At 39.4% G+C, this 27,844-nt stretch overlaps 1 protein-coding gene across 1 annotated transcript; it reads left to right on the top strand.

Annotated features, from left to right (window-relative positions):
- The first annotated feature begins 7,200 nt into the window (after nucleotides 1-7,200).
- LOC106908056 (MAGUK p55 subfamily member 7-like) lies at nucleotides 7,201-27,844 on the top strand. Its single transcript, XM_088014741.1, has 15 exons — nucleotides 7,201-7,810; nucleotides 9,555-9,689; nucleotides 11,872-11,953; nucleotides 13,488-13,573; nucleotides 14,623-14,700; nucleotides 15,877-16,073; nucleotides 16,158-16,216; nucleotides 16,724-16,744; nucleotides 17,122-17,175; nucleotides 20,792-20,965; nucleotides 22,713-22,793; nucleotides 22,907-23,000; nucleotides 23,106-23,214; nucleotides 23,828-23,968; nucleotides 27,472-27,844. Exons 1-15 carry the CDS (start codon nucleotides 7,739-7,741, stop codon nucleotides 27,700-27,702), a joined length of 1,614 nt encoding a protein of 537 aa, XP_087870867.1. The 5' UTR covers nucleotides 7,201-7,738; the 3' UTR covers nucleotides 27,703-27,844.

The following is a 27,844-nucleotide window of genomic DNA, read 5'->3' as shown; positions in this document are numbered from 1 at the left end:
TGTATGAGAGCCATTCATCCATAAGATTCTCACAATACTTTACAGAAATTTTGATTAAATCCTGCTGAAGGACATGAAGCTTTTTGGTATGGCCAGTCTAACTTCATTCTCACTTCCGGTGGCGGTTTCTGATATGGGCAACATAGGCAACCACCCAGGGTGGCATCTTGTGGAGGGACAACATAAAAGGGTTGATCACGTACTACATTAGGTTAGCAAGTGATCCCATCCTTCAGTTGAAGGATGGAATCATTTTTCAAATCCCCACTGTGTTATTGTTTCCTCGAGAAAACCAACAGGAAGTTAACTCTTCACCTTGAGAAAACCATCAGGAAAAAGTATAAACCGAAAACAGGAAATTAACTTATCTTGAGAAAACAGTCAGAAAATTTAACTTATCTTGAGAAAATCATCAAAAACTAATTTCAAGAAAACCATTGAGGAGAAATATATGCGGAAGACGGAAAATTAACTCATTATCTTGAGAAAACCAGAAAACCTTTGGGAAAAAGTATATGAGGAAAAAGTCCCCTCTCTGCTTCCATAGGAATAGGGTTCTCAAACAACTGTCCTGGAAAAAGGAAAAAGCAATCAAATTTAAATCCAGACAGTAGGGAAAGAAAAGGTTGACATGCTTGTATACAGTTCATATACATACCTGGTTTTAACTATATTTCTACGTTCCAAGCGCTGCAGACGCTGCTCTAATTTTGCCGTATTGATTGACCGCTCAATGTAGGTCAGAATTGATGGATATCGACGGAATGGGAGTGAGCCTCTTTTCCAGTCCGCCCAGTCAGGCACTTCACATCCTCTGTTTGCAACGTGAACGTTCAAATGTCGTTTGTTCTTTTAAGATATGCAGCAAACGACTCTGCCTAAACCAGGCCTAAAGGAGAGAGTCCGTGGTGAGTGAAGATTATGTTGTCATTTGCACTGATTTAATATAAATATACAACGCTGGAGCTTAAAGAAAGAAAAAAAAATGCTCTGCTGATTAGACTTAAAGATTTACTTTTCATTTTGGTCAAAGATCTTTTTTAGGCTTTTTTCTACTGTTGCTAATTTTTAATGTTATAAAAACAAAGAGTGTGTTCAAACTTACAAAATAAGAAGATGTGCATTTTATGATAAGACTGCTTCAATTTTTTTTTAAACTGTGAATGTCTGTTGTGAAGCAAGTTGTTCTTCCATTTCATAACTGAACTTATGAAATGGAAGTATTTGATGTCACCAATAGGGGGCACCAATATCTCAAAAGAAGAAAGCTGTTCCATGTAAAAATGAGATTCATATGTATATAGATATACATATATTTCTGTTCTCAGACTGATGATGCAGAGGAGAACTGAGGACAGAGGTATGTTCAGGTTTTATCTTTGTTACATCTTTATTTGAAAACTTACAGCAGTCTGAGAAAAGCACATTTTCTTTCTGTTTAAAGAACAATTTTTTCCAGAATAGTATGTTGATCTCTGTAGTTGTACATTAAATTTAAGTTAAAATGTAGTTTAAAATAAAATATCAAGTAAAAAAAAAGAGAGAAGAAGTTAGAGTTCATCCACATGCACCTTTTCTCCTTTATTCGGTGAATTTAGCAGTCAGTGAATAAAATTAAACTCAACTGAATTTTATTCATCTGAGCTGAAAGAAGTTCAACTCAGCCACATGTAAATGAACTGAAGTGAGTTTAAATGAACTGGAAAGATCTGGACTCAAAATTAGTTCATTTAAACTGAACCGAATCGGACTGAATCAAATTCAGTCAAACTGATCTGAACTAATTTTTACCCAAACTGAATCACTTAGTACTGAATTGAAATAAACTGAATGAAATTCAATTTAAACAAACAGATTTTTTTTTTTGTATTAATTGATCCTAGTTCGGTTTAAACTGAACTAATTGGTTTAGTTCAGTTTACCAATTGGTTTAGTTCACATGATTCTAGTTCAGTTTAAACCAATTCGGTTAGTTGAGTTTAAACCGAACTAGAATCATGTGAACCGAGCAGCAGCCGAACCGAACCGAACTCGATTAAATCATGTCGACATAAACTATTCTGAAGTGAATGACATTAAACGTATCTAAGATTGAATTCATCTACTACACCGAGCTGAATGTGACCGGACAGAACTGATGTGGACTTCATTCATTTGATCTGGACTCGAGTCGAACCAAATGACATTTTTCGAATCCTCCAGGCGTGTGTAAGCGGTTATCCGCAGCGATGTCTGCGACAGAGTTTCACACCGACAGAGAGGAGGACTATAGATTCCTGCACAGCATGCTGATGGAGAAAAAGGTCCACCTGCTGTTTAAGGTAAACATTCCTCTCTCTCTCACTCTGTCTCTCTCACACACACACACACACACACACACACACACACACACACACACACACACACACACACACACACACACACACACACACACACCCTTGGACTGCGCTTTTTCTAAGTCGAAAAATAGATGACGGAAAACTAAAGTGAAATATCACCCTGGCAGTAGCGAACCAAAATACTAAAAGCTTAAGTTGTAATCTTTTCCCGGAGTGAAACCCATTCTTCTCGTTTTCTCTCTCTCTCTCTCTCTCTCCAATCTTGACAGATTCACGAACGGCTGAAGCGCTTTGAGAAGCGGAGGCCTGGTCCCGTCCAGCAGCACGCGGCGAGTCTGGCCTCGCAAGTGTGTGACTCACTGCTAACATCTTTAGCAGACCGACGAGCCGCTGCGGGTGACAGTTTGACAGCCGAGAGAAACGAGACGTTTTTCTCTCCTCTGTTATAGAAAAGACTTCCCCGTCAGACACACGCGCGACTGGAATTTGTTTTCCCCGCATATTTGTCCCGAATTATTTCCGTAATTCGCACTTGGAAAGGCTGGTCGAGAGATAAAGGGGTGGGGGGGGGGGACTTCTGAGTCGTGTGTTTTACGATTTAGGATATTGTAGCTGCATGGGGGGGTGAAGGATGGGCTGCTTGAGCTATGTAGTCGGTTGGAAAGTAAGATTTTAGATTTAAAGATAAAGTTACAAAACACTTTTCCCCAGTGAAAAGCAAAACGGCACGTGGTGATCTTTTTTTATTGTTATTATTTCATTATCTCTCTCCTTTCATTCTTTTGTGGTTAATCTCTCTATTGAACTGACTTTTTGGTCATCATTCATCTCCAGCGTCCAAATTCCCCCGTTGGGGAACTTAAACCGCCAGCAATCAAGAGATCTGCCATCACACACGTGTCAAACTCGAGGCCCCAGGGCCAAATCCGGCCCACCACAGATTTTTATGTGGCCCTCCAGACTCTAAAACAACCTTCACAACCCAGAGAGACAATTTTGTCCACTGTCTGGTGAAACAAAACTTGCTTACAAGCCGTAAAATTTATATGGCCTTTTGGAAAAATAAAGAGCTGATAGAATGTTGTTGTCATTCTTACAGAATCATCCATTTTTTTTCTATTTTTGGATTTTACAATCAAGAAAAATGTGAACCTTTGTAAACAAAAAAAATGGGGTAGGTACATTATTTTCCGTGGAAAATTATGTAACTCCTCCCAACTCATATATTTTAAAACCTAGAGATCAAAAAACTGATTTACTAAATGTCATGTGTTGTTGAAATTCATCCCATTTATTCCAAAAATCTGGATTTGTGATTACAATTATGCCTTAAATGGGCAGTATTTTGCATTTTTCCAGGCAAAATACTGCCTGATTGACATTGTAGAGCACAATCAAGTAATGATGTTACCTTCAGTTGTCAATAAAAAATGTTGCATATAACAAATGTGACTTAAGAGTATTGTCATTTAACACCTTGAAATTGGCTCTGTATGTCTTTAAGAAGCTCCTGCTCTGTCTGAAACCCCGCCTTCAGGAAGTCATCACAACATGGCTCGTCTACTAACCCTTTAAAAATCTTTTTACCAGTGTTTCAGCAGAAGTCGAAAATTTTCGACTTTTGAAACGTAGAAATATTTTGTCTTTTTCTAAAAAAAAAATAAAAAAAAATTCTGATTAATCTAAAAATTTCTGAGTTTTTTTTTTAATGGAAATTTGCTCCTTTTTTCCTCTGTCTACGAAGGTTTCTAATATGTCATAACAGAGACATTTTGTCATGAAACTCAGAAAATTTATACGTTTTTTCTAGGAAATTTTCAACTTTTCAGACTCTGAAACTTCCACTTTTTTTTTGTTTAACCTCAAAATTTTCAAGATTTGTGGCGGAGATTTACTCTTCATTATTCATTCTGTCTACAATGGACTTGATACGCCGCCACGCATTTTAAAATCCAATTCACAATCACAGTGCGTGATTGTGACGTGGCGAAAAAGTTAAAAACCTGAAGAGGAATCTTTTTTGGGTTTTTTTTCCAACTCTCCGCACTCTCCCCTATTTAGTTTCATATTAGCTCTCCGCTGTCCTCACTATTGGACTGCATGCGCAGCATTTTCTGCCATCTTTCCATTTGATCTCCCCTGCATTTGTCTCTTTTCCTTTCGTCGCGTTGCTGTTGATTTGGTTCGACAGCCGCTCTGCGCCTGGCTTAAGTCAGGAAGGGCCGTTTCGGAGGGGCCAAGCTGTGGTTCTGTTTCCTCTCACACAGACTTGTGTGGGTGAGAAACGGTAGGAAGAGTAAGTGAGATGATGTTAGATAAGGATAATGGCTTTGTGCTTGTTCGGTTAAATAGTTAAATAAATGCACAGTTATTCAAGAACTTGTCTTGTTTCCAGACCACTACACTTGTGTTTGCTCTCGGTGGAAACTAATGACCTCTGTGCGCGTTGTGACTCCGGAGATTGCCGAGAAGGCACCGCAGTAACGAGCTTCACGAGATCAGCACAACGTGTTTGTTCAAAAACGACCACGCTAAAAACTACAGCAGCTTACCGGAAAGAGAGAAAGAAACTCGCTGTGCGTGATTTATTCGACACTCTTTTAGCTGCGTCTCGTTCCTATGCCTCTCTACGCTGGCTTGAAATAAATCCTAACAAGTTTATGCCACTTTTTTCTTCCTTTTTTTGTTTCAGTTGGCAGAAGAGCTGCTGTACCACGGATGGAGAGATGAAGTCAAAGAACTGCTTACACTTATTTCCAAACCTCACTTTAAGGTGAAAAACTATTTCTTTCCATGCTGATGCATTTAGCTTTTAAAAAGTCTGTGTGGTCTCGAACATTTTACAAGTCTTCAGCCCAGTCAAATCACACATTGTCCACCGAAGGAAAAGACGCGTAAAAGATGTGATGTCATGAAAATACATAAAAGAAATTGTTTCGCATAGTTTAGGTTCCAAGAGATGCCAAAAAAAATAAAAAAATAAAAAATAGAAAAATGTTATAATGAAGGAATATTTGGACCCAGTTAAATATGTCCTAATACTGACCAGGCCGATCAATCAATCCTGGTTTAGGGAGAAAAGTTAACATGTTAGAATGAATTCAAAATGTTTATTACGAAGTTGATAACATTTTACGTCTAAAACATACCCCTTTATTTTTGATGCCAGACGAGGACGATCTTAAAGATGGGTTAGGCTACCATTTAACTAATTTCGTTCAGAAATTAGTTGGAAATGTATTTAAAAATATTGTTTTGTCAAGGTCTTTACTCCACAAAAGCAGATAGGTTCGGGGGGTTTTTAAGTCAAGTAAACCCCAAAGAGAGAGAACTTTGGATTCAGAGTATGAAACACAACAAAGTTTCTTCTAACTAAGATGACCAGATCTCAAGTGGAAGTTTTTGTTGTTTTTTTTGCATCGTATGATTTGAAAACGTTGGATAATTCTCTATTCTGAGTCATTTTTGGCTCTCCGTTGCCAGTTTGAGCCACTGGACTCTTATCAAGTCTGACAGATTTTCACCCCAAGTGAAGCCAAAAATAAAACTGTAAGAGACTTTCTGGTTGATATATAACACGATTTCCATTTGTGGACGATGAGTTGAACAAAGCAAAGTAAATTAAAACATTTGTTGTCTGTCTGGTGGGTATGATAAACGCGTCGTAGGTCAGAAACATCCAGCGTTTGATGACTTCATTTCAAAGATCCTGTGACACATTTTGGTTTACATTAACACCTTGATTCCATGAATGTCATTTTTAATGTTTTAATTCAGACACATTGGAGTTTGGTTTTCAAGCATGGAAAGCCTGTTTAGCACCATCTCAAGTGATCATACTTTGACTAGGCTGATCCAAAACATTTTTTTCCCCTTTGTGAAATAAACAAAAAAGAGGTGGATTTGCTGACATGGTTTGGATCATTTTCCTGCTTTTTAATCTTCTTAGTTCCTTTTGGGCCTCCTTGTTTTAGGTGTCAGTGCCCTCTTGGAGTAATATTGGTAGACCAGCCACTCCTGGGAGGGTTCACCTATTTTCCATTTGTGGATAATGGCACTCACTGTGGTTCAGTGGAGTCCCAAAGTCTTAAAAGTGGCCGTGTAACCCGTTCCAGATGAACAGACAGAAGAGTTTCCCATCTGTTTTTGAAATTCTGTAGTTCGGAGGCAGGATGTGCTGATTTTAGCCCACATCATGTTGTTAGAAAGTGATTTTTCTTTCTTTCTGTCTTTTTTTTTTTTTTTTAGAAAAAAATCTTCAGGTCTAGCAGTAATTAGGTCTGTAATCAGCTTCTTTTCTTAAATAAATGAAATCACCATTGAAAAATGACCAGAAACATTAAAGTGCAATTAAAAAAAAAAACTGAGAAATATCAGTGTCAACGGTATGACCCAAAGTTTCCAGAATAGCATGGCTTTGTGACACAAAGTTCATTGTTACTCATCATCTGCTTGATATTTTAATGGCTTGTCTAATCAGACTCAAATGACAGTTTACGTTACTGTAGCGGTAAACCTAGTAATTACTAAAACACAAGCTGTCACGGACATTTTCTTTCTCACTTTAATCCGCTTGGGCGGTTCACATTTAAAGGAATTACAGTGAATTAAGCATGTTCACAACTAACGCTGTTAGAAGCGGAGGTATTTTCATTGCACACTACCTTGACATTGGATCTATAAATAATAATAATAATAAAAAGTTTAATTTTCATGCTAACACACTTCATTTGAGTCATTCCGCTAGAGTGACTGAACACAGGAGCTATAATGACCGACAGCATTCTGTTTCCTACAATAAAGTCAAACATGAGTCACACGCAGCGACAAATGAATCCAGCAGTAAGTAAAACGTATTCAAATTGATTTTCACCACATCCCCGCCCCCCCAGGAGGTGCTGACATCTTTTAACCACACTGGCACCGAAGCTAATGTTCTTCCAAACTATGTTCATTACAGCGGACCCGGAGATGCCCAGACTGCTCCGGTGAATGTTTTCCTATGTCGAATCTGCTGACAGCCGTGTCTCAGATGCACTCATACGTTCATAAATGCACACAGAACGTATTTTCGTTTATAATGTGTTGCCAAAAATTGTGTGTGTGTGTGTGTGTGTGTGTGTGTGTTTTCTTCTTCGTAATTTATGAGGAGTCAAAGCCAGCCGGTAAGCTAAAGTTTGTTTAAACAGCCCTAATGTTCTTGGCCGCAGCGCTGGAGCTCACACATACTTATGAGCGATGCTGGATATAATGCTGTAAATGAATGTTTGTTTCCTTAAAAAGAAAAGAAAAAAAAACACCTTATGAAAGTAGCCAGAGCCGAATTGCTCACGCGCTGGCAGCTTCTGAACAGAGCAAGTGCTGATGGACTTTGGTGTATCCAGGAGAGTTACTGACAGATGGATTGTCTGACTGGTAAAAATGAAGTTGACGAGCAGATGTTTCCCATATTCACATTCCTCCTCGTTACGGTAAATCTCCACTTTTTAATCCATGATCGCAGTGAAAGATTAAAGGCTTTTCTGAATAATATTTTTCCGCAAGCAAAACAGCGGTTGATACCGTCTCGCAAAAGCAAATGTTTAGAGGAATTTGGTCTGATAGACTCTACAAAGTAGTGCATATTGTAAATGCATGGCCCCGTTGACTGAACGTGTTTTGCTGCAATTACAGATGGACAGGGTGTCTGCCAATCCTTAAAAAGTCTTAAATTTACGTACGTAAAATTAAGGTCTTAATATGTCTTAAGTTCATTAAAAATGGAAGTTGCACTTAAATAGGTTAATCACAGGTCTTAAAATTGGTCATGGCAGAACTATTTACATATATTGTATGTTTTATTTTATTTTATTTTTGAGGCGCATGCAGATATCTTCTTTGCGTTCTAGGACTCTTGGCAAGCGAGGCTGAAATTTATCTACAGTTGTCTGGCGATGTTGGTCTTGGCCACTGCCTCACTTCCTGTTGCCAACCCTGCATGATGCTACGCAAATTTTGTACGGGGAAAAAAACCTAACTGCTATACCCTTTCAAGCTAGCCAGCTAGCTAACTTCTTTAGATTGGTCATGGGTTACAGAACTTTAAAATTTATTGACAATGGGCTAGATGACATTCGTCTTTGACACTGGCTCACTCCTGTTTCCAACCCTTACGATACTATATGGATTTTGAGGAGAAAAACACTAGCTGCTAATATACCCTTTCTAGCTAGCTAGCTAATCAACTTAAATTTTAAAAATTAAAAGTTTTCTAACCCATGATAGATAGATTAGGAAACTTTAACATTTATTGGCAGATGGCTGGATTACGTTGGTCTTCGCCACTAACTCATTCCTGTTTCCAATCTGTACATTAATTGCAATGAACTAGTAGCTAATATACCCTTTCCACCTAGCTAGCTTTTTTGCATTTGTCATTGGTTGGGTAACTTTAAAATGTATCTGCAGTTGACTGGACAATATTAATCTTCTCACACCTGTTGCACGATCCTGTACAAAGCTGCTGCCAAAAGCCTCAACAGACCCCATAAATGTTAGTTTTGACATAGCGAGACTAAAACTGCCCAGAAAACGAGCACAGATCTCAAAGCAGCATCTGATGCGTCACAAACTCTGAAGTCAGAAGTTTAGATGAGGAGGTGAAACGCTAGTAGTCTTACTAGGACTAAATTACATTCATAAAAAAAAAGTCTTAAACTTGAGTCAGTGAAACTTGCAGAAACTCTGGATGCAGGTCTTTTGAGTCTTATCTGAACAAACTTTGCAAGGAACAAGTTTCTTAGGGATTTTTTTTATTGCAAAGTACCTCCAGACTCAACATGTGAACATTGCTTTTCAAGTTTCGCAACACATTCTTCACTGGATTTAAGTCTGCACTTTGACAGGGTTATTCTAATGTGTGAACATGGTCTGATCTAAGCTTTTCCATTGTAGCCCTGGCTGTAATGTTGAGGGTCTCTCTCCTACTGGAAGGTGCCATCTGATGTGTGAATTGTTTTTTTCTGACTCACACACTGTACCACTTTTGGCCACTAAACTTAACAAGTTTGACTTCTGTCTTGTTTTGCCAGAGTACCGTCTTGGTGTTTGGAGTTTCAGGCGACAAATGAGACAGCCCATGGCAATTAGTGACAAAAAAAAAACGACACAAAGGACAAAAGTCAGAGTGAAGGAAGCCTTGAACACATTTACAGTCTTTTTTTTGTCCTTTTCCAGAGTCTTCTGCGTACCCATGACTCTGTAGCCAAGAGAGACTTTGAACCTGCTCTGCCACCCCTACCTGATGATGCAATGGAGGAAGATGAAGAGTCAGTGAAAATTGTGAGCCTTGTGAAAACCAAAGAGCCACTGGTCAGTATTTGTGTGGCAGTCAATCTGCAATCAGACCATCAACAAAAGATCTCGGACTTCTCACTTCATTTTATTGTTTTACAGTGCAAATTTTTACATAAAGAGTTTTCATTTATTTCTAAACCTATTGCTAAGAAAAAACCCACATGGAAGTGCAAAAACGTTTATAATTTATTCAGGATATTATTTGAATTGCTCAGATTTCTGTTTAAGATTAATCGTAATATACCGGTCACTTGAATTGTATTGGTTTTCTTGCATGGCTGTAAGATGAGAGACTCGGGTCGGGAGGAAGATAAAGTAAATTGGTTGCAGTTGCCGAAGTCACCGCTAGGTGTCACAAAAATGCAGATGGAATAATCATAAATTATTAGAAACACTGTAGGCTTTCGAGGTCTAAAAGAGTCATTAGCAGGGAAATTAAGTATTAAAAAAATATAATCAAATATATAGTTAATGTAATCAATATTTATAATCAATTAACATTTTGTTAGCCAAACGTTAACTATAAATACAGTGTATTCGATGAGCTACAGTTTTTTTTTCTCGCTACACTCTGCAGCGTAGGAACCACGACAGCTAATTTCAAATAGTTTTAAGATATAAAAACTTCTAATTTTAATTGATTTCACATGAAATACCTTAATGAGTAATAATTTTTTTTTACTTTAATATTAAAAATGTAATAACTATTCATTTATTACATTATGGCTGTTCTGGCATTTAATGCAGCTGCACCAAAAAGCTTCAGCTTCTTAAAGTTATCCAGCCACATCTCAGAATTTGAGACATATGGAGCTCATGGTTATATTATAATATATATATATATATATATATATATATATATATGTGTGTGTGTGTGTGTGTGTGTGTGTGTATATGTGTGTGATTTCAAAAACGCATTCATACCAAGAAAAATGCCTGCTAAGAATCATTTAAAAGGAACCTATAGGACTCCCGCGGCAGCCTGTGCTGCTTTTGTGTTTAAACTTTTAACTTCGTTCTTAGTCCAAGTTTTGTTTTTTTTTCCTTTCCACAGCTCTTTTTGCTACATATCACTGTGACACACGACACACCGCAGCTCCAGCTGTTCTGTTTATCTAAAGTGAAATAATGCAAACACTGACATCATAATTGAGTCATTAAAGCAGCACTGCAGATTTAGAAGGCCTGGGTTAATTTATGTTTCTGTTTCTAGTGCGCATTGATTAGCTTGGAGGCCTTTAATCACGGGCCATTTTCCTGATGCTGCTCAAATGTTCTGCTTTATTACTTATTCCATGTCATTGTCTCTTAATTTAAAAAAAAAAAAGTTTCCTGGATTGAGTAAAGGAGAAAAGGCGGGAGGGGAAGAAAAACATCCTGCAATGATTCGAGAGCGGCAGATGTTCAGCAGTGCCACAAAACCTCGAAATTTGTCGTTTTAGTGAAAATAAGATAATATAAAAAAAACAACTCTGGATTATTTTTTTTAGTTTGCAACTGGGACAAGTTTTTCCATCTGAAACATAAACATATTCCAGTTTTGACTCAACAGAAGAAATATTCAGAAATACATTTAAAATGTAGAGAATCGATGAAAGATTTAGTGAATATGCAAATATGCAGGTTGCCAGGTTTTGTAGATATATTGCAAACCAGAAGATAAACTTCCATTAACATCTCTGGAATAGCAGCAAAAAAAGAAAAAAAAATCTCTTTGTGACTCATCTATCAAATACGCATTTTTGCTGGCGTTTCTGCATTTGAGAGACACTTTTGGACGGATAACTGTGAACATTTTTGCGATGGTTCCGACGCTAGCCTGGAAGAGAGGGCTGACCTTCCTCTGACTTCGTCCCGCTGATCGATCCAACATGCTCCCATTTTCCAGACAACAGGGTTTCACCCGAGCGCGAGCCGATTGCAGCCAGCCAGCCTGCCGGCCGGCCCGCCCGCCCATTGCATCAGATGCTGTTTCCATTCTTGCATCGCCGCATCAATAACATCTGTTGTAAATAACGTCGCTTTTGTGCGGCTCGTTGTGTGGAACACAAAGGCGTATAAATCATTAAAAAAAAGATTTGTTTTTAATCAAACCAAATATATGAGCTGAGCTCGAAGCGTTTCTGCGATAAATTCAGTATGTTATCTTCACTCTGTATCCGTTTGTCGGTTCTTCTTTTTATGTGTGTGAATGAAGGGAGCGACAATTAAGAAGGACAAATCCACGGGGGCCATCGTCGTCGCCAGGATCATGAGAGGAGGCTCAGCCGATAAGAGCGGTAAGCAGACTGCTAGAGTCGTAAGAATTCAAGTTCAAAAACACTTCACTGATCCCAAAGGGGACATGAAATGTTTCCTGAAACTCATATTAATTCAAGATCCCTCAAAGGTCTCCTGCAGCAGTCCGTACTGCGTCCAATTTGAAGAAGCCTCTGACTGGAGACGGTGAGGACAGTTTCACGAGGAAGCGGCTTACGCACAAAAACACATAGCATGGTCTAATTAATCCTGCTTATGTGTTATTTATTGTAGTTTATGATGGTGATAGTGATACTTTAACACTACTATTAAATTTAGCAGATCTGCGTTCTATATTTTTAAATGCTGTACAAAATGTTGGTTTTTTTTTTCCTCTTAATCTTTTTGACTAAAAATCTTTAAGCACCAACCAATGTTTGTAAATACAGATATGACAACAAATGTGGATTTTTAGTGTGAATTCCTCCTCTGTCATTGAATAACTGCATCGAATTTACACAACAGAAAGTTACTGTTGTCTGTAGGTTGGAAACATGGATTTTTAAAAAATGTTTCCACAAATATAATCGTCACACAGAAGAAAACATTTGTATCCGTTTTCATATGTATATTACCAAGTTTCATGTTTTTTTTTTAATTTCAAAGCCTAAAAATAGAAAGAAAACAGTGACAACATCCCTACAGAAGATATTTCACTTTTTTCCCTCCCTTCCAAAAGGTCATGTGACATTTGAGTAATAAATGAGTTTAATGTTACTGTGCTGAGAGTGAAAATGGCTCTTTGGACTGGAAAGGTTGCGGAGTGCTATTACGGAGAAACAAACCTGCACCAAGCTGAGATTAACTCCTGACTCAGCCCATCAGCTAGCCTACATCCTGCTGCTGAACAGATTTCCCTCTCCCACACTGACAGCTGTCACTTTAAAAATAAATGATTTATTGAGTAAAAAAAAATAAAAAATATCAGTGCATACATTGTTTAGGTCGTTTCTCCAGAGCCAAAGTACATTGATTCAAAGCAAACAAAGTAAAAATTTGGGAAATAGGTGATAACTTTTGTTTCATTATCGATTATAATCTGGTTACATTACAGCAAACAGAATTACCAAACTGCAAACACAGCCATCAAACTACAAATATTTATGATTACCGCTCTTAAATAAATCAAAAATTTGTGGAATTTGAAGCTCTTCTATAAATTGCAGGTTTGGAAATCTTGAATTAACGTAATTTGGCTACAAATTACAAATTTGACAACAGGTCTGGCACTTTTGCAACCAAACCAATTTTTCAGCAATGTTGCTCTTCTTGTAAGCGAGGGAAACATGCAGCAACCTTCTTGGAGCCAGCTGACCGGCAGCCTGCAGCACCAAACGTGACAGAGAAAGCTTGGCGTTACTCTGCGCCTCCTACAAATTCGGGAACTCCAGAAGATTGGAGCGCTTCTTCTGAAAAGCTAAAGGAAAACCTGAGCATTTTGCTGGAAAATGTTTGAGTTCAGTAATTAGTCATATTCCAAACATAATAATAATAATGACGCGATGTGTCTTTAAGGCCTGATTCATGAAGGTGACGAGCTGAAGGAGGTGAATGGAGTTTCACTGGAGCACAGGAAGCCAAAAGAAATCCTTCCTCTCCTGGTCAGTCACGTCACTTCTTTGTCTCATTTTTCTGCTGGTCCTTGTTCTTCCTCTTCCTTGTTCATTTAAAGAGGACATATTGCTTTAGCTTGCATTTTTATGACTGCTAGTGTGATACAAAAACAGCAAAGCATAAGTTTGTGAGTGGTAAAGCTGAAACCGAGTGAGGTTCGCTGAGTTGCTACTGCAAGTCGTCAATGAAATAATGTCCTACACAGGCTCCTGTAGCCTTTTAAAGGATGTCTTCAGCTTAACCGTGTTCCAGCTGTAAGCCGGATACTTGTTACGATTTTCCTGTTTTAAAGAAGAATGTGTTTGCAAAGTGACGCTGCGGCATTATTTTTACGACTACCATAGAGAGATGCAAGCAGTCCAAATGCGCAAATAAAAAGTATATTACTGCAACTTCCATTGCAATGCGTACATGTGGCAGCCATGTTGGACAGGGAGACTGGGTCGGTGGGGAAACTTCTGGATTTCCAACTGAAATCTGAGTTTTAAATCAACTCACGTGTCTCCTTTAGCCTGAACCGCAGCATCAAGGCTTTAAGATGGTTTCTAAAATGAACTAGGTTTTCAACGCGTTTGCTAGATATGGTTTCAACGTTAGTGTTTTTATAAATTATATTTATTTATTTTGTTTTCTTCCTTATAAGATATGCATAAATCTCAAGAGCTTCCTCGTCTACCATACTTGATTGGTTTCTGTTACTTTAAGTTTTTTATTCTTAGTAATTACTATTTCTTATCCTTGATTTTGTCATTTTTATCATATGTTTTCATTGTGTATCTTGTGGTTGATGCATAACTAAGATCTTTGCAAATATTTTTGAAATATAAAGTGAAGATTGACTGGAAAGTTATCAGACTTATTTAAACCGTTCATTTCACTTTATGTTTCCAACCAACTTTCCATTTTAATATTATTAATTAGCCGGTTAAAAATATATATATATAAACAGATTTTTTTTTTCATGGTTTCCAGTTTTGAGTCTTTCTGTTTGAATATCCTGAACATGAAATAGATTTCTGTGTTTTATTCTGTGTAGGCTTGTTCTGAGGGTGCAGTTAAATTCAAAATCATTCCTGGATCCACCAAAGAGGAAATGACATCACGTGTGACAAAGGTAGATCAAACAATGAAGCCACTCCTCATGCTGCGTGCCTTGTTTTTAATTTTTGTTTAGCATTTAGCGTTTAGCATTCAGCATGGCTACATGAATTTATGGAGAAGAGTCGACTGGAATCTGCATCCCTTTAACTTTTACACTCTGTCAGAACCAGAAACTTCAATGTGTTTTATTAGGATTTTATGTGACGCAGCAACACAAAGTAGCACATAAATTATGGAGTGGAAAGAATTAGGCCCTACTTTGTTTGTGTTGGATTCATTTGGTTAATTTTTTATTTTATCATCCAGTTAGCTGTCATTGCACTGCAAAAACACAAAATTTCTAGAGACAAATTATAAAACTGTTTAGATTTTGCATATTACTTGCATTAGATAATATACAAATAGATATTTTCTTGTGCAAACATCTTAGTACAACTGAAATAAGACAAAAGTAAATTTCAAGTTAGTTTTCAGCAAGATATATGAGATTGTTTTAAGTAAATAATTCATTATTATTGGTGAGAGAAAAAATTAAGTTTCACGTTATAACAAAACATTTTTTCCTTGTTATAAATGTAATATTTTAGCAATTTGAAGGAATTGCTGACTTACAACGAGCTCCTATATCCTGTTGAAAAGTTACTTATAAGTTAGTTTTGTCTTATTTCAAGTGTACTAAGATATCTGCATGAAAAGAGACCAAAAATACTTGTTTGTTCGAGTTTGTGTTTTTGCAGTGTATATACCACAGCCTCCTCCTCGACATCTGTTGATTCTGTCAGAATCCCTTGGCACCGTCTACCGTTTGGGCTCCTTTTATTTAAATAAAAATAATTAATTGTTATGCTGTGCAGAAAATATTTGCAGCTCTACAGTCTTTGTGTTCAGAAAGAGTTATGGACCACAGCCCTGTTGTGCGCCGCGCAGGTTGGACGGGGAAGCTGGAAACGGACCTGAGAGCAGGCAGCGTTCGCAAATTATTTTCAATAATTGGAGTCGTTTTTCAAAAATGACACATAGGGGGAAGTTAAAAAATGTTGCGTTTCTTGTCAGAATACAGATGTTCAAACAGCAGCCAGAGGACAGACATACGGAAAAAAAAGAAGTAATTTTCCATGTTTCTCACCATTCTGGGTTCTCAAAGCCGAAAATGAATAAATAAATAAAATAATAAACTGTCATTCCTCAGGTGTTTGTGCGGGCGCTGTTCGACTATGATCCCACGGAGGATCCGACCGTCCCGTGTAAAGACGCGGCCGTGGCCTTCAAACGAGGCGACGTCCTCCAGATCGTCGGGACGGACGACGACACCTGGTGGCAGGCCCGTCGCCTCGGAGACGGCAGCGGTCGGGCGGGCCTCGTCCCGTCAAAGCAGCTGCACGAAAGGTGATCTTCTCATACCGCCAGTCGCTTGAATTTTGGGAAAGAAAATCAAACAAATATCCGTTCTGTTTCTTTTAACTCCTGCAGAAGAGTTGCATTGCAGCGACCCAGAGCTCTGTTCAAGCTTCAGAACATCAAGCCGCCAGGTGATAGCTTTTGTTCAAGGGTGTCCAAACTGTGGCTAAGGGGCCATTTTTGGCGTGTCAAAGAATTTTTTTCAGTCCCTGACCACAAGTCAAGAATGGTATAAATTTGGCCAACAAAACAGAAAACAGTTGCTGACCCAAAAAATTTGGAAATTGTCTGCCATTCTTTTAATAAAGCAACTGTCTGAAGACTTTTTCATGTTTTGGATCTTTAATGATAAACTTTTTTTTTTTTTTATAAAATCTGTGTATCGTCGGGAGAAAAAAAAATCATCGTAAGCAAATTTTTGCATTTTTAATTTAATGAATTCTGTGCCACGCCATTTGTTTAAATTTGCCAATTTTGGCCTCCAGCAGAAAAAGTTTGGACACCAGTGCTTTAGTTCATAAAGTCACACCACCTGAAAAGCATAAAACACTTTGTAAAGAACATCTTCCAGGATGAGAAGTGGAACCCAGTGCAGGAGAATAACTTTGTGTGTTTTTTTTTCTCCACATGCTCGGCAGATGACAGGGAAGGTACCGTCAGTACGCATTCTGTTTTTCTGAAAGCTCTCCTTTGGCACAACTCATAAAATAAATGCGCATGCGATGAATCGCTTCAGCAGTTTAACATTTTAAAACGTTGACTTTTCCGAGACCAGTGTGTATTTCTCAAGGTTGCCTCCTCCTCCCCTAAGATGTGAAATTTTTACGAGCCGTATCTATGCTGCAAGTAAGATTGTTAAAAGTATCCATGAACTGAACGGGCTCCCTTATACGGTACTCACAGTTACTTAAATTTTACAAGGCTAACGTATTTCAGAACGTTTGTAATGAGCATGAGGTTCATGTTTCTGGATCATTTTTTTTTTTTTTTTTTTTTTTAGTAAAGGTTTTTCACATTATCTGTTTCTCTCCTTCAGTTTTTCCAGTCCCAGAGGACGTAGACTACGGAGCCATATCAGGAATCCACATCGGTGAGACGCTGGACACTCAGAGCACACTCACTCCTATCTGAAGACAGTTTTTAAAACATTTTTCACTATTTTATTCAACAATAAAAGTGTTCTTGAAGTGATTCAGCTGTGGAACGGCAGAACATGATGCTTTAAAGTGCATATTTTCAACTTCAACCAAACCACAAAGAAGACTGCTAATCTTTTGGATTATCTTCAGCCCTGTTAGAAGGTGTCATATTCACAAGGATTAATGTCTGAAATCCACAAATACTTCAAAATGTCTCCAGAGATACTTAGAACTGCCTATTTTAATAATCCAAACACCAAATATGCCATTAATACACCCAGTGGAAGCCGTTTCACCACTAACACAGAAGCTAAGGTCCACACTTTTTGCTATTTCCGCTCTTGAGAGTACAGCCAATCAGCTCCAAGGAAAATGAACGGAGCTCCTGCATTGGCTGCTTTGGAAATGCCAGCCGATAACAGAGTTATGTGACGTTATTTGAAGTCCTGGGTATTTGCTGGATAAAAAAAATAAAATAAAATCAGCAAACTGGTGAATTTTCCACAAATAATTTCTAAAATATGTTCTTTAGTTATCGATAAGTGCTATTAATAAACCAAAACCATGTGGGTTTCTTTTTTGCAAACTTATATTTACAAGGGTGATGAATTTATTTATCAAAGTAACATCAGCTGGAACGGATCCACTATTGTTACCTTAGTGTAAATTGACAAACATGTTGGAAGACAGAAGGATGAAGGTCAAATCTGAACCTAATCTCAAACTCGCATTGCAAATGCTGTGGAAAGTATGTTGCCATAGCAACAGTTCTGTCTGTAAAAGTGCTGCAAGACATCATGTGGAAGGGAATAAGAGTGAAACTGAAACCACCGTAGGGACTGAAATCACTCACCGGACACTTTCACACCTCGCCTGTTAGTTCTGGGTTTCAGAAGTAAAAATGGTGTTGATGAAAGGAGTCCACATCACTAAATGTTTAAATTCTTTATCGAGAAACGTTAACATTCTGACGTTTAAGCAAAACTTTTTTCACTTGAACAGGGAAATTAATTTCGTTTTGCTCATCGAGCAAAAAATCGAAACAAAAACACATTTTCTAGACAAGGATAAAGTTAGGACACCCTCCTCTCTTTGGGAGGCTAAAATGGCACGAGTGAGAAAACGTCTCCGTCTGAAGGTTTTACACTCGTCTCTCAAAGTCAGCGACATTTCATAATGTCTTGATGTAATTTATCTCCAGCAAGCTTTATAGTCTGAACTTTGTGTTTCTCTCAGAGAGCAAAAGTTTCCCGGCTTCAGTCTCTGAAGAGATTTAAACAGCTCAATCCATCAAAGTGCTACAAAATGTCTAATGACGTCTGATGTGATGGTTGTACGCACCGATACATTTTCTAAATAACATAATTACAGTAAAATCACCAACTATGATTTACCAAAAACTTCCATTTAGCAAAAAAATATCCACGGATTACTGGTTTAAGCAAACACACAGTGACGTTTAGTGCGACGCGTGAATGGAGCTCACTGCCACAAAACATCAAACAAAATACACCATAAAAATAATGCATCCTTTTAATACATGTATATGTGTGCGTTTGTGTATTTACGAAAGTAGAAACGTCATTGTACACCCTGAGAGTGTCATAGTATAACACAAAACAGACTAAAATGAATGAATGAAATATTTTCGCAAACCTATCTTGAGGGATGCTCTTATTTTCTCACACAGCTGTACGTTTCAAAAACAACCCAACAACGCCATCATGAGCAACATCTGACTACTGCATGGAATAATATCCTTTAGAATCACTTATTGTTCTCTGACTTAAGTTTTCAAGTCTTTTGTGATGCAGAATGAAACTCAGATCATTTCAGCTGTACTGGCTCAGTGCAAGACTCATTTACAGCATGTCCAGAACGATCTGCAGGAGGATTCATTTGCAAACGACCAAGAGATTCTCTGACAGAAAGACTTAAGATTGAAGAAATATGAATTTATGTTATGTTTCAGACTCAACGCAAGTGTTTGAAGGGGCTTTCCAGGCACACAGTGCCATTTTACAGCACAATCAAGTCACTATGTTAACTTGAGTTGTCATAAAATTGCTATATATCAAACTTGACTTCATAATTTAACACCTTGACATTAGGTCTCTGTCACTTTAAAAGCTCTTCTGAAACTCCGCCTTCAGGAAGTCGTCAAAACATGGCTCCTCTGTTAACCCTTTAACTTTTTTTTTTTACCAGCGTTGCGCTGAGAAGTAGCTCGTATGATGAGATCTACAGCTGCTCAGTTCCACCAGGTGTTTGCTAATTGCTGCTGGCTAGTCTGAAGGAGCTGAGTGGGAGGGCTACCCTGTGACACAGAAGCTCGTAACCTTGGAAACCACAACTCCGAGGGTGAGCTGCGCCTCAAAGGCGGGGCTAGGTCCACCCGGATGTTTTGCACAGCTGATTGGTTGCCGCGGGAGATTAATGGATTTCTCAAACATGAATGAAAGAATCAAAGCAACACTCCAAGTGTGTTTTTGATGTGGAAATGACATCATAACGTGATATGAAGATAAGAAAACAATCCATTTCACATATTACTGCCCCTTTAATGTTTTCTTTTCTCCACAGAGGAACATTCTTCTTTATGGGGCCAAAAGGAACACATTTAAACATGCTATAGGAGTTAAAATTAGTAAAAAAAAAAAAAAAAAAAGGGCAACTGGCCTTGCCACCAGAGTGGTGGTTCTGATCGTGAGCCGACCAAAGGAGCCAGACCACAGACGCGCTACAGCAGCTGGAAGTCAGACAGAACACCAGCAAAGCGTGACGGACCGAGTCGTGTCTTCACCGAGACATGCTGCCGCGTTGCACAACGCCAGCACTCCGATGGCTCCTGAAGCAGGGGCCGCTCGCAGTCTGCCACTCAGTAATTCCCCTCTCTGTGTTTAGCGCCGAGCTTTATAATTTGTCCCGTTAAACAAGCCGTTCCCGACTGGCCCGCCGCCAGGGACGACGCTGAACGACCCGAGCAGTCCCTGAAAGAAGCAATACGTCAAAACAAATGACCGTAATTTTGCTTCAGGATTTATGAAAATTTGATCTGATCTAAAACGTTGAGCTTTTAAAAACGTCGGGGGTTTTGCGTTTCTGCTTGAGGAGAAAAAGATGGCGGGTTCATAAGCAGACGGTTCTGACGCTACGTCACACAGAGCACGACGTTACACATCAGACCTGTCAAAGTTTTGAATAACTGAGTTTTTACCATCTGGACACAGGATTAATTTAGTACTTTTTATAATAATTGTGATGTAGTTTCCTTACTTTGTTTTTACTGATGTATTGATTGTATTTATTGACAAAACTTAAGTCATTTGTGTAACCTTTGTTTGTTTTTAGCGAGACACATTACTCATTATCCAAGGACAACAGATGAAAAATCTCCTTTTGGCTAATTCTGGCACATTTACACAAATGTTCATTAATGTAACTCTTACAAAGAAGTTATTAGCTAGCTATGAGTAACTATAGCTTTAGCTATAACTGGCTAATTAATAGTTTAGATTTCTGCAGTTTCAGACGCTTTAAAGACTGTTGTTGGTTTTATTCCTCCAGCCGGTCTGAGAAGGAGCTTCCGACTCGGACGGAAAAGCAGCAGAGCCAGGAAACCTGCTCAGTTACGGAGGTGGAGCTCTGACACTCATGGTGCAGTCTGTCCCCGTACTTATATAGAGGTGGTACCCTACCATAAGGAGCCAAAGGACAGACAACGCCTCATTGTCCTGGTTGGTAAGTGAAAAAAAGACAAAACTGCATATGAATCTGTAAGGCTGGATTTCTGTCTGATGTGCATCAGCTTTGTAATATACTACACTGACGTGCTGCAAATGGTGAAAGTTGGTGGAAAAAACAACAACCCGTGGTGCTGTGGTCCGTTGAATTCTGCTTTATATCTGCTCCCTTTATGGCTAAGCGGGAACACAAAACACCTTCGTCCTATTTATTTGAATAAAACATATCGAGCCTGTTGTTGATCTAAAGAAAAAAGTAACGCCTTGATGAAGATTTATGTCTCCACTTTTGATCGGAAAAATGATCCCTTTCCATCAGACCCACGTAAACAGTGTCAGAAATCTGTGAGTCAAAATATATTGCGTTCACTTAAGCAAAGCAGCGGTCCAACCCCGCATTCACTCCTCCTGCCAATCCTGCAGGTCTGCTCTGTGTATTTTTGAGCTCTATCTCCCCACAGGGAATTCCACCGCGAGCGCCGCCAAAGGTCTTTTTAATGTCATAATAGGATACAACTGAAGGTCACGGAAGAACCGAGGGGGAATAAAACAAGGGAGGAAATGTGGGGAGGCGGAGGAAGAAAAAGTAAATTGTGAAAAAGTGAAAGACAGGAAGGCGAGAAACACCAAGAGCTGAAGAGATGTAAAAGCAAGGTCAGATAGGGAAGAGATAAAAGACAGCTGACTGGGAGGACAGAGACGAATGCTCACGAATCAGATCCCTTACGATGTCCGCCAGAAGGTTTATCATCAAACTGGAACACTTAAGCCAGCTTGGATTTACATTTAGACTCCTTTAATTGAATTGGGGCTAACCTCGACTCCGGGTCCAGTTTTACTGTCGACTGTCGCTGGGGACAGTCGACATCGTTAGGTCATCATTAGGAATATATCGCTCACAGGCAATGAAAAGTTACAGACAGGAAAAACCTAAACCCGGGGCTCCCCTTTTTGCGAGACAATGAAGGCCGTTTCTGTCCTAATCCAGGACCAGATGGAGGATGTTAAACCAAATTAGAAGAACACCTTTACCGTTTGCGTCGCTTACACGTTTCGTCTTAAGGTAAAGACCCGTTTACCGCCAGACGGCATGATAAGTGTACCCTGTAGCTCTTACAAAGAAATTAAGACTGGAGAGCTTCCAACGGGCCTGATGATAGTCCTCTGCAAGATCTGCATAGCAGCTGTGGAGCACATCAGCGGTGAAAGAGTAGCAAGTCCATAAACTGGATATTTGGTTATGCATCAAACTCATGGATCCCAGTGATGGAAAAGGCAGGTATGACAGGAATCCTGCTTTTAGACTGCACCCCAATAGAAACCGATGCAATCTGGCCGCGCATCAATCCCAGCTGCTACAGTACTGAACAAGTGGACGAATGCCTGCATGCGTGCATGTGTGTGTGTGGTTGTGTGTGTGTGTGTGACTCCATCCTGCGTATGCTACATTATAACGACACTGATACTGCACGGCTTTGCAGATGGTACATTTAGATACGATGCTATGGCTTTTCCAGAGAGTGTAGGAGCATTAAGACCGATCAGACAGAAGGCTGTTTGAGCATCATTGTTCGAATGAAATCAGAGCTCCGTCTGTCTGACTTTCATTTGCTCTCTAATTCTCTGATGATAAAGACAGCTGTGTCATTTGCCATTGGGCTCCGCTCAAGGAAAGCATTACTGCACGGCGATATTGAGAATTAAAACCCACATTCAGAATACCGTGTTCTGATCCGTGTCTCCAGGGCCCAGCGGGGTTGGCGTGAACGAGCTGAAGAGGAGGCTGGTGATCTCGGAACCGGACCGCTATGGCGTCAGTGTGCCGTGTAAGTTGCACATCTTGAGGTTTCATTACTTTCAGCTTTTACGTCCGGCACGCAGCGTAAATTCTCTCCCCGCGAACACAAAGCGGTGTCCCGTCTCTTTTCCTGTTTTGCAGACACGACACGCAAGAAGAGGAGGCAGGAGAGCGAAGGCCTGGATTATCATTTTGTTTCAGTTCAGGCATTTGAAGAGCTCATCCTCAACCACAGGTGTGGGATAAGTGGCCCTACTTGAGCTGTTCGCCGACTGCAGGTCTTATTCAACCATTCGAAGACTTCTTACCCAGTTTTCTGCTTGCCTCACCGTGTCTGTAGGTTTGTAGAGTATGGACAGTACAGAGGTAACTACTATGGGTCAAATCTGGACTCGGTGCAGAGAGTGATGGCTGAAGGCAAAGTCTGCCTCCTGGATGTTCACCCAAGCGTAAGCATAACCCCACCAAAAACACGTTCACTCAGTTTTGATGAACACTCGCCGCGTTTTCGTTACAAATGTGCACAAATCTTTGGCGATGTTCTGCGAATGTCAAAAAAATACAATTTCTCAATTGCTGTGTTTCCATTAAATAAGAAATGAAATTAAAGTAACGTGACTGAGCTTGTTCACGGGTGAAGTCATTAAAAATTGTGGTAGCGACAGATGTAAACGGCTACATGACATATATTATATATTCAGCCACGGAGCTAGCGATCATCATCTATCAGCCAATCAGAGCAGAGGTCCGTGTCTTATTTTGAATCTTCTGAGGGATGTTTCTGATTTGACTCACTGGTTATGAAAAAGTTGCCCAAATCAGAAGTGGATCACGAAAGCATACAGGATTTACAAAAAGGAAATTAAAGCAAAAAACTGAAAAAAAAAAAAAAAAATTACCGTAACAAAACTTTTTCGTACGAATTGCAATTTCTTTTACAATATAGCATTGAAATTACATTGACAGACAAAAAATGCTCACAAACCATTAATCCTCATTTCTTTTATGTTATGCATTCATCTGACCTTATCCTTTTTCTGTTATTTTTTCCCCTCTCTGCAGAAAATAAAGCATGTTTACACTTCTGAATTCAAACCATACGTAGTGTTTGTGAAACCGCCAATGATTGAGGAGCTGCGCCTCACCAGGCGGAGAGCTAAATTTGTCTGTGATGAAGACGGTATGCAGGTCAGGATGTTTTCAGTAAGTACATATGGATACTTGTCAGTTCACATAACTACTTCCATCCATCCATTTTCTGAACACCCTTGTCCCTTAGTGGGGTTTGGAGGGGTGCTGGTGCCTATCTGCAGCGAACATTTTGGCGAGAGGCGGGGTACACCCTGTCGCAGGGCAACACAGAGACAGACAGGACAAACAACCATACACACACACACACACACACACACACCTAGGGAGAATTTAGAGAGACCAATTAACTTATCAGTGGACTATGGGAGGAAGCCAGGGAGAACCCATGCTTGCACAGGGAGAACATGGAAACTCCATGCAGAAAGGCCCTGGGCCAGGAATCGAACCCAGGACCCTCTTGCTGCAAGGGATCAGTGCTAACAACTGCTCCACTGTGCGGCCCACATAACTTCACGCATTTAATTCTATTATTTTCACAGAGAGTTTTCTTATCTGGAGAGTTGTAAGTAGTGACACTCAGTACAGTTAATAGCTTCAAAGCAAATACTACCTGCTAACAGCGTTAGCAGCTAAAGTTTAGCCAGTCATGGCAATCTCATAGTGTTGGGAAACCATTGTGTTTTTTATGTTACTGTAATACCATTTCTGTTTTATACAAGTTACCCAAAATTTTGCTACATAATCAATTTAAAAGGCAGTCAAACATAGATGCAACTAGATGTCAAGCTAACAGCACATACTTTTATATCAGGGGCCCATAATAACATTATGAGCTAACTTTACCAAGCAATGATAGGGACACTTTGTGAGACAGAGCATATAATTGATAAATGTTATAGACCAACATAATGAGCCTTATTATGAACTGCAAGAAAGAGTATACAGTTTTAATACCTTTTTCTTTTTTTGCAAAAAGAAAAATAAAAATGTCTGACAGGTGTGTTGTGCATTTGTATTCAGCCTCCATGAGTCTACAGTTTGTAAAACCACCTTTTGGTGTAAATGTAGCACCGTTTTAGGGTTTGCCTACACCAGGAACTGAAGCAATTCTTTCCAAAATATCTCAAGCTCAGTCAAGTTCATTGATGGTAGGTACGATCCCATCCATGACCCAAGAGAGCATCACTGATCAGTGATTTTAGGTCTTCTTGTCACAGTCTTGGATTTAGTGAATGTAAGTAGGCTTTCCGACCAACATTGAAACAGCACTGAAACTGGTTATATGAAGTCGGGTGCTTATTGCATGCCTTGACACTTGCAGGCCAATGTGGGGGTTAGAAACCAGGCACACACCTTGCTTTAACCGTGTAATTTGCTTCTTAGACACTCCAAAGAGACAGGAGACATTACGGGTACTATGCGGGTGGCTTTCTTGGTCCTTGGCCGTTTGCCCAGAAAAACGTTTGCATTTTTGTAGATGTGCAATGTTTCTAGTCAATGACTGAAAGCAGGTGGTGGTTCAGTTTATCTTGTAGGGTTTTTTTCCCCTCAGAGTGCACATACATTTACTAAGAAAGACAAGTAAGCTTTTTCCTAATTACCATATGGCTTCACATTTACTGTCGGACTCTGTTTGTCCGTGTGGCCCTCATTAGAACCGTGATGCAGCAAGGCTTTGGTGCTTTGCCTGACACCAACAACCCAAACCTTCAAAGAGTCTGAGCCAATCCAAAAAGTCTGCTTTCAACTGGAACCACATCTGGTCTGAAAAGGTCTCGTAGCCATTACGCAGAGCATGTAACTGCTGTGGCATGCCTCACCAGTGCAGCTCTGCGGTCATGGTTTTGAATCCTGTTGTGTTTGAGCGCTTCAGGTTAAACTCAAAAAACCATCAGCAACAGCGAGGACCTCTGTGAATTCAGGTGGTTTAGTGGATTGCTGGTTTGGAGAATACAGGTGTGTTTTAGCAAATGTAAAGACATTAGCAATGACATCAAAGAAGCAATTGTTTGTTGCCCGTCAATCTAGGATGGGTTACAAGGCCACTCTCATGCACATTTTTTTTTTCACACATTCAAGATAGTTGCCAGTCTTCACATGGATGTCTGGGAGAATTTACCCCAAGGATGGTCCGGGAAATACTTAAAAAAAAAAAAATGCAAAAAAACCAAAGAAACCAAAACTTCAGTTGAACTTCATGACATGACAATCAGAAACAGGGAAATGAGTATTCCTTGTTTAGAGGGATTGCCAGAAGACGACTTCATCCCTTCAAAAGCAGATTAAGTTTTGGCACCAGCAAAAGAGAGAACGTTGGCACAAACATGTCAAAATATCTGTTGAGTATGGCGGTGGAGGAGTGATGATTTGGGCTTTTCTACAGCCACAAGACCACCAAGTGAATCATGGCGTTAAGGGTCATCTGGGTCACCAGAGAACGCTCTGTACAAACTGGTTTATATACAACCAATAAACCAGTTTGCTCTATCTACGGGGGTCAAACAACACAGTCCACTGATTGATGGGAGAGTTGGTTATAATACACAATACACTTAAATTTGTATTACTAATTCAGGTTATTGCCATTGAAATTTGTTCTGTTAAATAACAAATCTTGATTCGTTCATTTTTGTTTACTTGATCTTTGCCAATATATCTTTGGTTATTTAAACGTGTATTGAATTTTTAGCAGCGCATTAAAACAGAAGAAATAACAGGAAAGACTAAACCAAGGTGCATATACACATCACACATTCACAACAAAATTTAAAAGATTGTAAACTCTACAAAAACTACTTATTTAAATATATATATATATATATAAAGACTCCGCTCAGTCCTGTAATTTGGCTATCAATAATTCAAAAGAATTAGTTTCATCCGTTTTTATCCATTCCCTACACTAAGGTCTATCTTGACGTTTCCAGAAACTATTCAGCACCAAAAGGAAATGCATATTTGGACATTTTTAAGCAACTTTGACCTGCCTCAGAAAAACAAAGCTGAACCAATTCAGGCAAAGGTATACCAAGCCATTTCCCCATTGTTCTGATTATCTTTTGCCAAAAAGGGCTGAACTAAAGGACCGGACCCACGTTGCATGGATAAAAGCACCTTCAAGACTCTTCCATTTTTCCAGCACAAGCTGTTCTCCAGCATACCCACTTTAAAAAGATGATTAGGTGTGAAATAATCACGGTTAAGTATCTCATAGCGTGTCAACTTTCCTAGTGCCTCTCTTATGAAGCACCTAACATATTCTTAGAAGTAAACCCTAGAATAAGGGTTAACTTTTTTTATATACCCGTTTTCCACTTTTCTATCTACTGACATCAAGCAACAAAGTCCACTGATCGGGGCATAAAAAAACATGACAGCTAGAGACAAGCTGGAGACGTACCAGCACGGTTGTCGTCAAACCAGTACGACGCTCGGCCAGTGAGAGTCCAACTGGCAGTGGAAACGCTGTCCGTCAATAGTGCGGAATATACTGGAGACAAAAAACATACAAATTATACCGACCGGTGTCCTACTGCTTAGTGAATACAAAGCGGACGTAACCTTCCTTTTTCCAGGGTGCTCAAATAGTTGGGGGTGTTTTTCTGGGTTGACAGGAGGAGGACTTTGAGGAGATGCTCGACCAGGCTGAGATGTTGGACAGCCAGTACGGCCACCTGTTTGACAAAGTGATCGTCAACGGAGACGTCGCCGCGACATTCAGAGAGCTGAAGGCCGACGTCGAGAAGCTGGACGAGCCAGAGGTCCAGTGGGTTCCCGCAGCGTGGATGCGCTCGGCACCAACAAAAGCGTGGAGAAGCTGCAGCAGCTTGACTGGCTGGATTTAAACGGGAATCGCTCACGATTGCATCAAATATTCCTTAAGGGCCCCTTTTAAATCTCATTTAATATAGTCTCCTTAAAAGTGATGCACACTATGTTCCTCTGTGCATAAGTGCTGCGTTTGAGTTGAATAAATTTAGATAATAA

The sequence above is a fragment of the Poecilia mexicana genome, unplaced genomic scaffold, assembly GCF_051168715.1.
Source record: "Poecilia mexicana isolate PSO_F unplaced genomic scaffold, ASM5116871v1 scaffold_17, whole genome shotgun sequence".
NCBI lineage: Eukaryota > Metazoa > Chordata > Actinopteri > Cyprinodontiformes > Poeciliidae > Poecilia > Poecilia mexicana.
The sequence above is the reverse complement of the archived record's forward strand: the minus strand, read 5'-3'. Positions and strand labels throughout refer to the sequence as shown.

Excerpts from the sequence above, each read along its gene's own strand:
- LOC106908056 (XM_088014741.1), top strand. The coding sequence starts at position 7,739 with ATGGATTGTCTGACTGGTAAAAATGAAGTTGACGAGCAGATGTTTCCC. Across the intron at positions 13,574-14,622 it reads AAGAAATCCTTCCTCTCCTG|GCTTGTTCTGAGGGTGCAGT; the intron begins GTCAGTCACGTC and ends TATTCTGTGTAG. Across the intron at positions 17,176-20,791 it reads CATATCAGGAATCCACATCG|CCGGTCTGAGAAGGAGCTTC; the intron begins GTGAGACGCTGG and ends TTATTCCTCCAG.